We start from the raw sequence: 16,389 nt of genomic DNA on the forward strand, positions 1-16,389 counted from the left end.
TACTAATGCAATTCAAAGTCAAGTGAGCCCACAAAGTACATTTTATCATTTAGAAACGTGTCTTCCGTTCTTGTGATAACTGGCTTTTCCATTTGTGAAATTAGAAAGCAAGGTGGAAATGCTCTCTCTGATTTTCTGTCTATATTTAGTTTTTACTATAGATCTCATTATCTTCTCACTGGCCAAGAGGACATCCACGAACAGATGTAAAGTGAGAAGTCATACCAGTTCACAGTAATTGTTTAATTAGTGCAGATATAGTCTCCCTGCCTCCTTACATCTTTAACTGTGCAAGGAAGAAATGAACACCACATATTTTGTAATGGATTCATTTTGTGTCAAGCCCGCTACTTTCACACACTCTCTAAGTGGGAGACTACAAAGGACCAAAAGAGGCACAGCACAGCAACACAGCCTTCAAACAAAGGCCTTGCATTACTGTCCCATAGCCATATTACTGCACGTCAATAACAGCATCTGCTGAACTACCTATAGGCGGATGGGGAAGATCAAACTTCAGCAACAGTGAAATGTTCTGAGGTTTTCAGGATCGATTGATTTTATAAGGCTTAATCTTATAAATAATACATTGTAAAGCAGTTATAGCATGGAATACAACACGTTATGACATGAATATTAAGTCACAGACCTGGTGTTTTTCAGCTATTATGACACAAAGACAAAACATATCTACATTACACTCTAAATATTAGCGACTTTTTTTCTTTCTTTTTCTTTTTGAGAAGGCAGGCGGTTCTCCTTGAGCGTTTGGAGCAGTCGAGTGGCCCCGTGGTCACAGTGGGGGTACGTTGTGGAGAAGAAACCCCGACAGTTTACGCGTTGTCTGAAGCAATTAATTTAACGAGTGACGAATTGAAGTGTGGTTGTCCTGTACCAAATGTGACTTTTTCAACTGAAAACGCACACAGTTTTGCCACAGTTTTTGTTTGACTGACATTGGTCACATACCTACATCTCCCACAGACTTTCCTGCGCGCTTCTTTGCTTTTTTATTAACAGCAGCAGTCCGGTGTGAATAAAAACCACTGAGTTGCGCGTCTTACCTTGCGCCTTGGCGCCGAGGACACAAGTCGTCAGCAGCAGAACCCAGCAGGACACCCACACCTGTCCGACCTGTTCAGTCCGTCCAGCTGTAGTCATGGTCCGCAGTGGTACCGTCGAGCTCCCGGTGCGGTTTCCCCGTCTCCACGCTGGGAACATGTTGCTCCGTGGGCACACACTCCCGGGAAGAGTCCTGTTTGCCGTTGGTCCTGTGCGTCAGACTGCTCCTCACTGGTGATGAGGTTGAGTGACTGGAGGAGAACGGAGAGACTTCGTCAGAGAGCATCAGGCGTGCATCAGATAGGCACGCGGTAGTATGAAAAGCCTGTGGACAAGTCCCGCATGAGCAAGGCGGAGTCAGTCCAATTGAATTTGCTCGGCTGTCAAGTGTGCGAGACAGAGTATTGACATCATCTTCTTACTGCTCCGAATAGCCTCTGAATATATCACAGAGAGCAGTGAAATAAATAACAGGGAATGACGGGACTGACGAAACTGCACACAGCCTCCCAAGTTCTTGGGATACAATTGACAGTTTTTAGCCCCTCCTAACTAAAAAACACAACAACAACAAAACAGGTATTTGTTTATTTGTTTTCTAAACAGCCTCAATTCTCACTACAGCTGTCCTTGAGCAAGGCACTTTAGCGAGCGGTGGCAGGCAGTAAGGTTTCACACTAACTCGCTTGTACGTGTGCTCGTGTGTATGAGCTGTTGACAGTGGGAATAGACTAAACCTACCTTAATACAGAGGTTAACAAGATTTCCTTACATCTTAAAACACTGAAAAGAACAAAAGACCCATATGCTGCTCAGAGTTTGCCATTAAGGAAGGCCTCTGACAGGACAGTCATTTTTTAAATGAATTGCCCATCACATAGAATATAGCAGTGCGCCCAGCCCGAGCCAAGTATTGCCAGGCCAAGTGCTCTGTGCGCTATTGCCACCTTGCGGCAAAAAGCGGTAGGGGATTTCTATTTGGACAGCTATGATTGATTGTTGACACATTAAAACCTAAAGCACGGATTACAAAACTACCTGATGGCAACTAAAGCTTTTCCAAATAGCTCTGTTTGGATGTTTTCTTTTTTACTGTCAAGCAGGAAGAATAAACTGGGTCACAGTCTAAAAGTGGTATGGGTGCCGCTCAGTAAATCTCTTTACTTTGCATTGGTCCCAGTTAAATCTGGCTTGATGGTGATGTTAAAAGCAATCAAGGTGTTAAAGAATAGCACAAGAAATAGCTATCAAAAACACCTGAGCAATTAAATATGATTCAGGAATTAGTCTGAGATCAAAAAGAATGGCAGGCTGTTGCCGTCTGTGAATACTCAGCCCACCAGAATGTTTCCTCCATCACCAGACAAAGGATTAAAGGCAAGTTTGAGTACACAGAAATGGTGGGCACTTCTGGAAACAGAGAAGAGTACATATGGGCTGTGATATCAGCTTTTGTTGTCCTTGCTCCTTTTGAACTCACTGAAAAATGCATGCAGGTCAAGGTAAGCTTCAAAGAGCTGTCACAATATATCTGTATGTGTCCCATTAGATTTTGTGAGTTTTGAAGACCAGCACTAATACTCACTAACTGAAAATCCCAGCTACGGTGAGCTAAGTAAAGCCCGCTGCTGCTTTTCAAAGAGCCCAGCTGAAGTGTAAACAGAGGTGGTACTCTCTGCTTTGTATAGTCTTGCTGTGAATCTGTTTCCCTGTCCTTTATTCTAATGCTTCTAAAATTCTCTATTTTTTCCCCGTATGTAATACAATGTCTCATTGCTACCACAGGCTCATTTCGTGTCATCCATTGCTCCCTCCCTTTATTTCCTCTCTCCTCCGCTGCCACCCCATGCACCAACCCCCTCCTGATAATGATGTGCTGATTATGAGGCTCTTAGACCAGCAGATTGCTCTCCAGTCTCATTCGCATACAGTGGAAAATTGCTGCTGTCTTGGAGCCCCCACCCTGCTGTGCGTATCAGGCAGGTTGACATTAGCAAGCTGCTGGGAACAGTGCTCAGGCACGAGGGCAGGTGCTCTATCTCCATCTCTATAACTGTTCTGCAGCAGACGAAACAGAGACTGCCTGATGCTACAAGCCACGCTGGGGGGGCCACCACAGGCGGGTGTCAAACAATAAGGTATTGTGTAGTTGACATTTATACATAACACATACTGAGAATAGCTACTTTCACTTGCCAAGTGACACGTGGTATATAACAGTGTTTCACAAAACATAGAAAACAAACATCTCAAAACTGTATTTAACTCTTTAATATTAAAAGAAAATGTGTTCATTTGTTAAATAAAAGTAATTCTGTTAGGACAAGTAAAATTAATGTCAACCTGAATATATATGTATATATATATATATATATATATATATATATATATATATATATATATATATATATATATATATATATACTCACCTGCACTTCTTTAGATACACCTTCCTAATTCCAGGGTGACCCCCCTTTTGTCCCCTTTAGCTTCCACAAGGTACTGGAAACATTTCTGAAATTTTGGACCATAGCGACAGGATCACCTCACACAATCGCTGCAAATTTGTTGGCTCCACATCTATGATACTAGTCTTCCACCACATCCCAAAGGAGCTCTTTTGGACTGAGATCTGGTGGCTGTGGAGGCCATTTGAGTACAGTGACATTGTCATGTCCAAGAAACTGGTTTGTTATACTGCTGGAAGCAGCCATCAGAAAATGGGTACACTATGGACATGATCAGAGACAATGCTCAGGTAGGCTATGGTGTTGTTTGGTGATGCTCATCTTGTACTGTGGGGCACAGAGTGTGCCAAGAAAATATCCATCACATTAGCCTGAACCACTGATACAATGCAGGGTAGTATTTACATCAAATTCCAATCCCTCTATCCAGATGTCAAAGCAAAAAGACTCATCAGACTCTGCAACTTCTTTCCTTTCATCTTCCAATATTCCAATTCTGGTGAGTCAGAGCAGATTGTTGCCTCAGCTTCCTGTTCTTAGCTGAAATGAGTGGCATTTAGTGTGGTCTTCTGCTGCTGTAGCCATCTGCTTAAAGATGAGTTGTAACAAGTGTTTTGTTTTTGGTTTTTTTTGACTTATGGTTGCTCTCCTATCAGTTGGAAGCAGTCAGGCTATTATAATATGACTTCTGGCATCAACAGGATATTTCCACTCAGAAAACTGCCACTCAATGGATATTTTCTCTTTTTCTGAATACTCTTTAAACTGTGGAGATGGTCATGAGGCAAAATCCCAGAAGATCAGCAGTTTCTGAAATACACAGACAGGTACATTTGGCACCAACAACAACAGTAAAACAGGTATCATATTTTTTCTTCATCCAAGTGTACACCAGGCACCAATCACAAGGGAGAAATCTTTCCATGGACCACTGCTACAAACATAATGATTTCAATGGTTTTGATTTAGCCTCATTGATGATGTGGGCTGACTGACATTCCTAGCAATAAGCCAAGATACAAGCAACAACAACATGTGTTTTACCATAAAATATGAGTTATTTTATGACAGAATGAAGTGATGTGTCACAATCACAAAAGAAGAGTTTCTGCTGTGGGCACACGATTCTTATTTGTTTGGTGCGCCTATACGCAGTTCTTAGTGGTACAGCCCAGTTCTGGGATTTCAAGCAAATTCTGCACAGATCGCTTTACAGGCCACAGACTCCTGGGGTCTTCCAGACAACACTTTGAGAACTACTTTGGAAATTATTATTAAAACTTTAAAAAAAAAAAGATTCCCTTGCCCATGACTGTCACAATTTTAAAAAAAACTGAACAACCTGTATAATACATATTTTTAAAAAATCTCACAGTTGAAAGCTTGGACAACCTTGGACGAGTGTTTAGACTGCAAAAGTATTTCTCTTAACAAGTTACTTCATGTTAATTTATTATAGCCAGAATAAATGATGTCAGCCTGTTCCAAAAACTTTCTATAATCAAGTGTAATTTCCTCACTAGTCTTGAAAGCAGAGCTTGAATTAAGCCACTTGCTGTGTAGAATTCACTAAAATTGCAGTGATAGAATACTTGTAGAAAACCTAAAACACCAGGATATTTGGATGCTCAACATATTCACTGTAGCAGATGTTTTTTTCGCGGTCTCTGGCATTCACTTGGCAGGTTACTGTAGTTCACCATCAGACGAATTGCGACGATAATGCACTCTCATAAAGCACCCCAACTAAATAAGTACTTCCTTCGGTCTGGGAGATAGGGAATGCACCATAGACTTTTGAAAGCTGTTCTCTTTCCATCAGCTTGCCTGCTTTGAAATGGCTTGATTGAAATGAGCTTCATTTGAAACTGACTCTGTGCTGCCTCAGTTATATATGCAGGCATGACGGTGCAAAGGGAAACAAAGTGATCACGAAATACCAGTTTTTGCATCTGTGGGCACAAACACTACAGTTACAATGGTCTCTACTTCATAAACAAGAAAATCAATCAGACTTTTTCTTCAGGATCAGAATCAGAAGACTTTATTTATCCCCAAGGGGCAATTAACATACAACAGAGCAGCATAACGTTGAAGATAAGAACAGTAAGAACAGGCAATAAGAGTGAGCTTTGTTCTTATTTACCTGTGTTCATTTGTAGATGCTGAATACAAATGTTGCTGTTGCTGATTTAGCAGCGTGGATGGGCTTTCTTTTTGAAAAAGGCCTTCTCCCACAAGTGTCAGCAAACAATACGTACACTGTGCGATGTTGCTGCATCATTCTTGACACCTCATCTATAGTACCTCAGAGAGAAAATCTGATTTCAGCTCTGTAACAGATCATCTCACAGCTCTTTCCTTTAGACGGTGGTAAAGCTGCAAATTGAAACATGAAAAATACAACCAAACTCCTGCTACGAGATGCATAACTGCATCTGAGAAAAGACATAAGCAAAGGGATCATTTTTTATGTCACACTGTTATTTTCTCACCACAGCAAAACCCAGTATATGCATTTTATTTTCTGGACTTCCACCAAAACAAATGAGTTTTACAAAGATCATTTGAAGCAAAAAAAAAAAAAAAAAAAAAAAAAAAAAAAAATTAACTAAAAGAAATGCGGACGCATGAAGTTAGGTCATCTGAGTTCATGTGTAATAAAAAAAACAATACTGTGAAGGATTCTGAATATTAATATGATCAAAATATTCTACCTTTATTACCCAAAGGACAACTCACTTAAAATTATTGCATTGAATCAGTGCCGTAATTGCTTTCCCCCAGTCTCACTTTGATGTAAATAACATTAGCAATTTTCCAGTCATTTTGCATTGATCCTCCAGTGCAGAATTCTGCCCCAAGAAGCAGCTGGAAATTGAATGTCTTAGACTGTAGATGTGAAGCGTGCATTTCATTCAAGTTGTCTGAGAAACTTGACTACCTAAGAGATGCAACATTATTGGGATTGATTCTGTGCCTTGCCAGTAGCAATTTCTGTCCACTATACACTCACAGAAATGCATAAAACGATGTCCACACACATGCATGTGCATCACATTTGATGCAATGTAGAGCCCAGCAGTTACAATATGACTTTGCTTTCTGCCACTCTACAATTCCTTATTGCTTTTTGCTTTCAAAACAATAATTTTCATAAATTTGTTGCTAAGTTCTGTCTTTACATTCATAACCATTCCACCTTCCTCTCTTCACCACACTGATTTAGGCAATTTATTGTGTCAGCTCCCCACATACAAGACCTTGTTTAGAATGAATTGCTTACAAAAGAAAGCCCCGCTGGTAGACTTTTCTTTTTTTTTCTTTTCTGTCCTCCCTCTCACTTAGTTAGCTCCATCTGTACCGCTGATAATATTAGAGCTGTAACAAACATCTTATGAAGAACAACATTTTTATTTTATATCTATTTTTTGCAAAATGTAGAAAGTCTGAAAACTGATTTCACTTCACTACAAACTCAGTGAAATAATCAATGTTTACTGTTTTGTGCTGAGGCATTATGGGTCTTCCTACTAAATAAATCAAATCAGCTAATCGATAATAATGACATCATCCTCCTCATTGCATAAGAAAAGATACCCAGAAAACAGTAACAGCTGGTATATAATGGAAAACAAACAGACAAAAAAACCCAGACAAAATGTGACAGAAACACTAGAAAGTATATCCCTGATAATTTTAGATCTGGGGCTGATAGAAGTCATGTTTCTCATCTTCAGCTGTTGGAGGGTAATTAAAGCAGTTTTTTACATAAAGACCAAAATAATGCTCATTCCCACTAGTTCTCAACTCTGTCTGTTGGCTGATCACGTCACACTGCTAAATCGTTGAGCCCTTAAACCCTGCCATGGTATATCATGGCATTATAAAATACCCTGGGCACACTAAAGATTAGGTGGGATGAATAGAGATATAGAAGCCAGAGGTCTCTTAAGATTTCACACTGGTTTTAGCATGTGAAATTCTTCCCTGTAGCTGTCACAACACTGTGTGCAGGGTGCTGTTGCAGCATACCTGTGCAACCCAGCATCTAAACGGAGAACAATCCATATTTTGGTTAACATTTTAAGAGTCTCTCTGGTTTTGGTGCATGCTTCCAGGTGTTTATTATTACCTTGGAATTGCTGCGATTTGTCCACAAGCAATGCAGGAGGGAGAGTGGCAACAATCGCAGATTTTAAAACCTAATCATTACCAAAACCAGCACTAGTATATTCACAGCAAGCATGGGCAGAATTTTAAAACATAAACAGCATGCTTGACCCAGCTGTGTCGATCCCACAGAGATGAAACTATTGTCTTCTCGGGCTGAATACATTAGCTGCATTTTCACACAGTGAGTTATGGGGGAGAATGCTTGTAATCAGATCAATGGATTTGAATTATTGCACCATACAGATACTATTATATCGCATAAGCTGGCTAAACTTTAGCCAATTGAATTGCCACAATAGCCTGAGTGTGACAGTGTGATTTATGTAGTTTTCAGGTATTTGACTGTAGTATAATGTAAATGAATATTGTAGCGCTATAGAGTGCACCCCGGAGGGTTAGGCTTTGGGGTTTTTTTTGTCTAGGAAGTATAAAAAAGGGTTCTGTGTACACAGAAATTAGGATTCAGCTCAAATGCACTGCATCTCTTCTTTCCTTTAGTCAACACAATCAGATTGTAAATGGGGTTAGGGGTGATTCATTTTTTTTGTTATGCAGCACAGCAAGTTAGACAATAGATTCTTGTGTTAAGCTGCATGAGCTCTCCAGTGTCAGAAATATTTACAATTTACAAATCATGCAGCATGCAGCCTTGACATACAAGCATTTGGTTAGACAGAGTAATGACAAAGATGATTCTCACAGATGTCTTGCGAGAGCATTTGCTGACACTAATCAGGAAATTATTCTCAATAGTGGGAAATTAAAGCATTAGCTACAAGATCTTGTCCTGCAAACGAAGCTTGAAAAATTGCTCCTTTACACTTTTTAAAAAAAATATGTAATTGGCCACAAGAGATTAGATGACCCGTTAACAATTTATTGATGGCATTTGCTGGATTTGCCATAAACTGACATATTGATTTTCATAAAGCAACAATAAAGTAAGCTGTAAAGTACATCCAACCGTAACCCAGTTATAACAGCATTAAAGCTGATGAGATTTGTTGGAGCTGTTTGGGGTAAAGGTATATATTCATTTCTTTTTCTTTTTCTTTTTTTTTTCATTATGCAGCCCACGTCCTGAAGTGTTTAACATCTGAGTGTTAAAGCCACAGAAGGTTAACAAAGCAAGTCATCATTTTCATTAGAGAAGCCACTAGAGCTAATCATAGAGAGCTCTTGTGAAGTGATTATGTCAAAAACATAATAGGTGTCCTTGTGACGTCAAGATGTCGTGTTTAAAATTGGACAGCTGCAGTAACTTCAGTAGACATGCACTTATGATAGAGGTCATTTTGTCATTTAGAGTATGGAGCTAAACCTTTCATCCTGGAACTGAATATGGCTGCTCAATAAATTTGATTCAGTGCCAACGGGCAATCATGTCCTTTAAGTCCATTAAACATTAACCACTGAGCAAGCTTCTGGTTGTCTTTTTGACGATAGTCTTAGATTGAATAGACTGAGTGCATTTCAGGTTCACATATATTTTTCTCCTCAAGCAATAAGACAGGGAAGTCAGATATTATCCCTTCATGATGCAACAACCTCCATCAGTTTATACAGAAATCCAAACCTCCAGGAAGAATGCCTATGGGCTTCAGCAGCTTCAAAAGTCTAACATTAAGTCCATCTATTCCCCAAAGCTAAGCTTTAATGTTTCAGATTGAGGGTTACCACTGTCAGGGGATCAGATCTTGGACAATTTTATCTTATTATTATTTTTTGTTTACTTTTTCTTCTCCTAAATAAAAACTGTGTTTTGTGTTAAATAAAAATTGTGTTCTTGGGCAAAATACTGACCCTAAGTATGGATGTGTGAATGATAGATAGAAAGCACTGTGGTAGCACTTGTAGAAAAAGCAAAGGTGATTGGATAAATGAGGCTAATTGTACAAAGTAATTTTGAGTGCTCAGGTGGAGTAGAAAACTGCTATATAGTCCATTTATCAGAGTACACAGGTACATACATTCAAATACATTCACTTAAATGTTTTAATAAGCATTGCTTAAGCTTCTACAATGTTTTCAACTTGACAACACCAAGGCCTGTTAACTTCTCATTAGTGATCAGAATTGACTACCACTGATAATGTCTCCTTGCCAGCATAAAAAGGATTTGCTTGGCAGTACTCACTGGCAGTACTCACTTTCAAACATAAGAACACTGCACCAAGCATGGTGGTGGTAGCATCATGCTCTAAGGCAGACCTTCCTAAAGTGTGGGGCCCCCATGACAGGGGGAGCGCGGTATGAAAAGGGGGAAAAAAACAAAACGCTTGGACACTGCTAGCGCGGGCGCCTACAGAAACGCAAAGCAGGAGATGAAGCATAGCTGAATATGTTTCCAAACCAACTTCATTCTAAGCCAAAGACTAGAAAATATGGTGAAGCATGTCTGCCCTTTGGTTTCACCTGCACAAGTGCCGAGGTAGGTCTCCCCTGCAGAACTGGTTTTCCCTTTGTCGGGAACACCGCTGGGCTGTTCAAATCATGGACAAACAGTATCCCACATTCTTGATTTTTAGTTCACAAACACTTCTTGTAATGACTAACTACTCCTGACATTTTGGAGATATTAGCTCTTTATACAGTAAAGTTACAGTGGGATACAAATAATATCAGGCTGATCCTGCCACGATTTGTCCCCCGGTTCAAATCACGGACAAACAGTATCCCACAGCTGTTTATGTTTTTAAACCCATTATGAAAAGAGAGGCATTTTTTGATTTGATTGCAATGTTGAATATTATTACACAGGGGGAAAAAAACAACTACACGTAAAATAATCACACCGTGACGCCTCGGCCTTTCTAAATGGAGGGACAGTAACTGCATGTATATATGTAAGCTGTAAAACCTGAAGATAGTCAGATTAACAGAAACAGTATTTTGTCTCTATCTGCCATTCTGCAATTCATCTCATGTAAACAATAACGTGGCGCACAGCGTGACGTGAAAAAGGGCACATACCTTTGATGTTGCATGATGAACTCTGAATTCCTTGTCCACACGTAAACGCGAAAAAAGTTTTAAAAAAACCTCCGTTTTCGGTGATTCGAAACGCCATTTATGTGTGGACGAAATAGCTGCGTTTTCAAAAATACCCGTGTAGGTGTGGACGTAGCGTAAAAGAGTTAATAGTTTATTTCCTTACTACCTGTAATTTATTGCAGATTACTTGTATTTGCTTAATTGCTTACTAAATGTTTGAGATGTGAAATAAAACGCAATGGAGCAAAATATGGGTGGGCCCAGCAAAAAAAGTTTGGGAACCACTGCTCTAAGGCATTGTTTTGCTGCCAGTGGTACTGCTACATTACATAAAGTTGATGAAATAAAGACTGAGGGGCTATCTCTAAACTCTTTAGCTTCACCTAAAGTCACCAAACTTGGTTGAAACTTGGTTGTTGAACACTTGGTGTTCCAACAGAATAATTATCCCAAACACATACGAAAACTGGTTTTGGAATGAATAAAGCTGGCCTCAACCCTATTGAAAATTTGTGAACTGTACTTAAATTCAGGTCCGTGAAAGAAAACCAACCAATTTAAATGAACTCTACCAATTCTTTCAAGAAGAGCAGTCAAGTATTGAGGAAGAATTATGCCAGATGTTTGTTGATGGCTACCAAAGCCTCTGGCTGAGGTGCAATTTGCTAAGGGACTGTTACAGCCCCATGGACTTTGTGCAGGTTTGCTCTGTGTGGTCTTTGTGTTCTTGGGTGAAGAGTCAGGAGATGATCAGAAATGCAGAACACCTTGCCAGTGTTTAAATCCTACTTTTTTCTAAGACTTCCCATTCTCTGTTCTGCTCCAGTCTGCTCTGGTCTGGTGCCACCTCCATGCCTCGGCAGCTCCGTCTGGTTATCTTAATTTGCTTCTCGCACGTACAATAAGTTTGTCTCACACTTTCCACCTCCTTCATGCACTGCTCTAGACCACTGATTGATACTTACATATACATTATTGAGTTGGATAAACCTTTGGTAACTCTTATTCAGTTGGTGGTGTGACTCCAATTTTTGTTGCTGCTTACAAGCTGGTTGTTTGTGTATATTTGAGCCTGTGTGTGGGAAAATTCAAAATTGATCATTTCACCCGAGAAAAGAAAAGCTGAAAGAAATAATTAAAACCCCCAAATTACACTGACATTTATGCCCATTATGAGTGTATGTAAACCGCTCACAATTGTAATTGGTAAGATTAAGAAAGCATGAGCTTTTTTTGTGATCTCAATTCAGTCATTTTCTCTTTGTTTCTGCTATTTTCTTGAATTCCTATTGAACTTTTTTCTTTAGTTTCCCACCAGTTTACTAGCCCACCTGTGTTGTATTTTTGTAAGCCAAGCATTGTAGCCATTTGTTGTTGTTTTGGGGGTTTTTTTTTTACCCTCCCAACTGCTCGCTGCTTGGTTTCCCTGCCATGTTGAGTGACCTCCTGTGACCTCTAGTGTGGTAAAACAGATGTGGATTTTGCACTTACTCTCATTCTTTTTGCTCATGTTGGGGTCCTCTTCTCATGTTTACTATTTCATGCAATTATCTTTTGCAAAAACTGTACCAAATGGAGAACAGTACATTACTACTATTAATGTCCAGTCACGTGAAGTGTTCAGGTGTAAAGAAAAAGATAAAGCTTTGTATTCTTGGTGTGAGAGATCTGACCTAATTTAAGTAGGTCATGAGTCAGTCTGTGTGCCTTGCTCCATATCATAGCCCCTACATTTCTCTGTCACATTACAATCTCCCAAGGATATGAACACATACCAAATCATTGCCAGAAATTTACTATTTTTCCTCTCCTGATCCTCCAGAGCATGTGATGATGGAGGCAGTCTGCAGGCTCTTCACAAGTTTCAGCTGCAGCCGTGTCAACCATAACTAAGAACTGTGTCTGGAGTAACTCTTGGATGGTGAAGATGGTGGACAAATGCCAACTAGACACTCTTGGAGCCTTTTCCATCCAGCCAAGACAGGCATGACTAGCTGTGGCAGGGATTGACCCCAGCTGAGAGTAACCTCCTTTTGTGTTTGTGCTCACACATTGCTAACAGGGTGTGGGAGAATCAAGATGAAGTCATGGATAGAGTGCAGGTCACCAGCAGACTAATGGAAGCTGAACACTGACGTTGTGAGTCAGATTTTGACTCAACTTGGATGTGGATGCGTGCCTTGAGGCAATGCCCCCACTGGCCTCTGTGCATCTCCGTGTCACCTCATGACAATTCACCTTTAGTAGATGTGACTGCATACACTCCACAGCCAAAAAAAGCCCTCTCTGTGCTTTTTGTCACCTCTGTCAGATCTTACAACCATTCCAGCGTGCTTTCTAAATTCAGGTGAGGAAGCTGACCTCCCACTCCCTTGCGGATCATTCAGGGCGTTCATGCTTTGTCTACTTTTACCCCCTAGCAAGAAAATAACTGCTTTTTCCCCCTTTTTGTATGAATAAATAGAACTTGACTCACAGCATCCCTGTAGGTTCAGTAGTACTGTTTACCAAATTCTGGCACAAAGAGGTGTTTAATATTGTGCCCTACTACTGGTTTGTATTATTAGTGGTTTTTTAAATCTTGAAATCAACAGAGCATACATGAAAATTGTGAACCACCTTACTTGTATAATATAACATAATAATCACAATAATGAAAGTCTACTCTATCTAGCTCTATAACAACTATGTATGGTAGAAATTATAGTCAGCTCAAAACCTGTTTATATTTTGCTACTTCACTATTCAATTACAAAGCAGAAAAGTCTACTATTACTTGAATTCCTGTAATTATTTTTCTTTTTATTGTTTATTTAATATGTGCTTTATCTTCCCCTTTTTTGTCCCCTCTCAAAAACAAACTGACTGTTGGTTCTTACTGAAGCTTTACCAGTTACCATTTTGTTTTCTGAACAATACTTATTTGATGTATTGTGTTTCCAATGTCTGACCTAATGTTTTCTACACCTATTATAGCTTCCAGTGCCCCTGAGCTGGTAAGGAAACGGAACCACATTATCAACTAGATAAATGTGGAAAGTGTGAGTAGCAAAGAAGATGAAGTGGAAAAAGTTCTTAGGTGGGTATGGTAATCAAATTCTTTGAGATTTTGAGTCATCACATTGCCTTTGGATGTCCACCTCACACAGAAGAAAAAGAAGAGAAAATACACAAGATTTGTCAACTGAAGACCTTTGTTCTGCAGGTCAGAACAGAATCTCTTCAATTATACAAAATAAATCGATGACCTGAAAGCTGCTGTGGTGTTTTGATTTGATTCAAAACAAGATTTGCATTACTAACCTGCTTGTTTTAGCGATCAATTTAGCTCTGTTGTCTAAAATTAATTTTCATTCACTTTTTGAACCTTAAGTAAATATAGTGATTTGCAAAAAAGTAGCTAATTGATGAATGTAAAGTGAATTTTATTTCTTTAACCTTTTCAGTCATAAATGGCTTCCCATTCCCCCTAACATTTTTCTTTTTTTTGTGGACCAGACTGTGTCTTATTCATTCTTCACTCCTTCCCCACCTCTCTGTTGTTCCAATTTCCTGTTTCCCCCGTCTCCAATTTTCTTTCACATTCTCTGTTCAAATGTCAAGTAGCAGCTGCCTGGGCCCTGCCATTGCAGTCTGTGCTCATAAATCTGTGCTAATTCTCCACCTCTCTTTGATGGTGTATAAATCTTTTTACTCACAAGAGCACTGGTCCTTTTGACGAATGGGCCAGAGAAAGCACTGGATACCAAGCGAACTCCAGTGGAGCGCATAGTACACACCACCACAGAGATTCAACAGTAAAATCTGTGCAGCAGAAAATCTTTCCAGCATCTCAATAAATGTATCACCCTACCTATTTGATGCTATTGAAAATCTTTCAAAAATCTTTCTTTTACACTTGGTTTGATCTTTCATAATGTCTGTTTTATTCTTTAGATTACAAGTGCTGACTTTTAGCTCAAGTCAACACTTGGTGTGGCCACTTTTATTGGTCAACAGAGCCTGAACTCCCTCAGGGAAGCTTTCTTATAATTTTTTCAGTAGTCTTCAGGAATACTTCTCCAGGCTTCTTGAAGGACACTCAAAGCTTTTCTTTGGATTATGGCTGCCTTTTGTTCAGCTCTCTATCAAGATGACACACTGCTTCATTAATTTTGAGGTTCAGGTTCTAGGGAGGCCAATCCATGACTGATAGGGTTCTATTGTGAGTTTTCATACCCAGGTATGCTTTTAGTACATTTGTAGTGTGTTTGGGATCATTTTCATGCTGAGAAATGGAGCTGTTGCCAACCAGATATTTTCCAGATGTAGTGCATGTATTTCATGTCGGAACAAAATCTGAAATCAGGATCAAAACACTTTTCCAAGAATTCTGACAAAATCCACAAAACCACTGGCTTAAATGCAGCCCCAAACCATGAGCTACCACTGTGTTTCCCAGATGGCAGTAGACACAGTTTCATCACAGGATTCATCACTCCGTAAGACCTGTTCCCACTGATTTTCAGCCCAGCTCTTGGGCAATTTGGCTGCAGCTTTTTCTCCCTGTTTCCCTTCCTTGAGAATGGCTGCTTGACAGTCACCCTTCCACTGAGACCATTACTAATGATCCTTGGATGGCTCAACTGAAGGGCCAGTTGTATCTCTCAGGTGCTGTGTCAGGTCTAAGCTGGATTTCTTAAGGACATGACTTTCAGATGTTGTTCATCTGCTTTAGGTTTTTTTTTAGGCCTGCTACATTTGTCATCCACTTGTCCAGTTCGCTTACATTTTAAGGAAACACTGAACACCATGCCGGGATATGTCAAGTTTTTGGCCAACAGCTTTTTATGGAATCACTTTGTTGGTGCAAAAATACTATTTTATGCCTGTCATTCTGTGTTATCTTTGGCCTTTTTCATAGATTCAACTGAAGAAATTGGAGCAAATCGTGTGTTTTTGTGACAGACTGCTAGTAACAAAGTATCTAAAGATACATTTAAACGTTTTAAGCTCAAATGACTCATAGGTCAATGTTAAGTGGCTTAACAAAATTAAAACAAAAAACAAAATAACATAATACATAATTATTCCTCAAGAGCACTTAAAAAAACTTTGGCTCTCTGGGAGCAAAGTATAAAGACACAAAGGTTGGTTCGACAATTCTGCACCATAATGTATTTTAAACACACTTGTAAGTATTTTGTTTAATCGTGTTTTATCTTAGGAGTAAAATAGCAATCAAAAAAAGCAATTAATTCACTAAAAGGGTGAAAAAAGTCATGTTCTGAAGATTCAGTTCATTAGTCAAATGTAGAGGATAGCATTATGATCAAGGTTCTGGCTTGACTGAGCACAACAGTGGACCATCTAATTGCCATAACAACACATGAGTCAAGACTAGCTTGGTGGAAAAGATTTGTTTGTTGCCACACAAGTGAATCCGTGAGTGGGTGTTGCGCTCAAGGAAAGGGAATAAGGATTTGCACAGCCACCAGCGAACAAACAGTTGTTAATTTGTGCTTCATTAATACCAGCTCCCTGAGTAGGCTCAGTTGATCTCCATGTCAACACACATTATGAAGTCAATCATACAGCTTGACTACTTGCTGAGAAACCAATCATAATTGATCCCTTTGACTCACTGCGAGTAAGAAAGAGAAACTCTGCTGGCTTGTCACGCTCGTTCAAAAAGACATCTTGGTGATGC

At 39.6% G+C, this 16,389-nt stretch overlaps 1 protein-coding gene across 5 annotated transcripts in view; it reads right to left on the bottom strand.

Moving 5' to 3' along the window:
• Positions 1–1,917, bottom strand: part of LOC146519965 (protein sidekick-2-like) — an 84,839-nt gene extending 82,922 nt beyond the window's left edge. For 2 of the 5 annotated variants that reach the window (XM_085158314.1, XM_085158318.1), the window contains exon 1: positions 1,065–1,913. In XM_085158314.1, coding sequence (XP_085014440.1) covers positions 1,065–1,221 — 157 coding nt within the window. In that variant the 5' untranslated portion in view covers positions 1,222–1,913. Of the gene's footprint in view, positions 1–1,064 lie in introns of all 5 variants that reach the window. The other 3 variants (XM_085158320.1, XM_085158313.1, XM_085158319.1) reach the window with 3 other exon arrangements.
• Positions 1,918–16,389: the final 14,472 nt, after the last annotated feature.

This window comes from Neolamprologus multifasciatus, chromosome 4, assembly GCF_963576455.1.
Source record: "Neolamprologus multifasciatus chromosome 4, fNeoMul1.2, whole genome shotgun sequence".
Taxonomy (NCBI): domain Eukaryota; kingdom Metazoa; phylum Chordata; class Actinopteri; order Cichliformes; family Cichlidae; genus Neolamprologus; species Neolamprologus multifasciatus.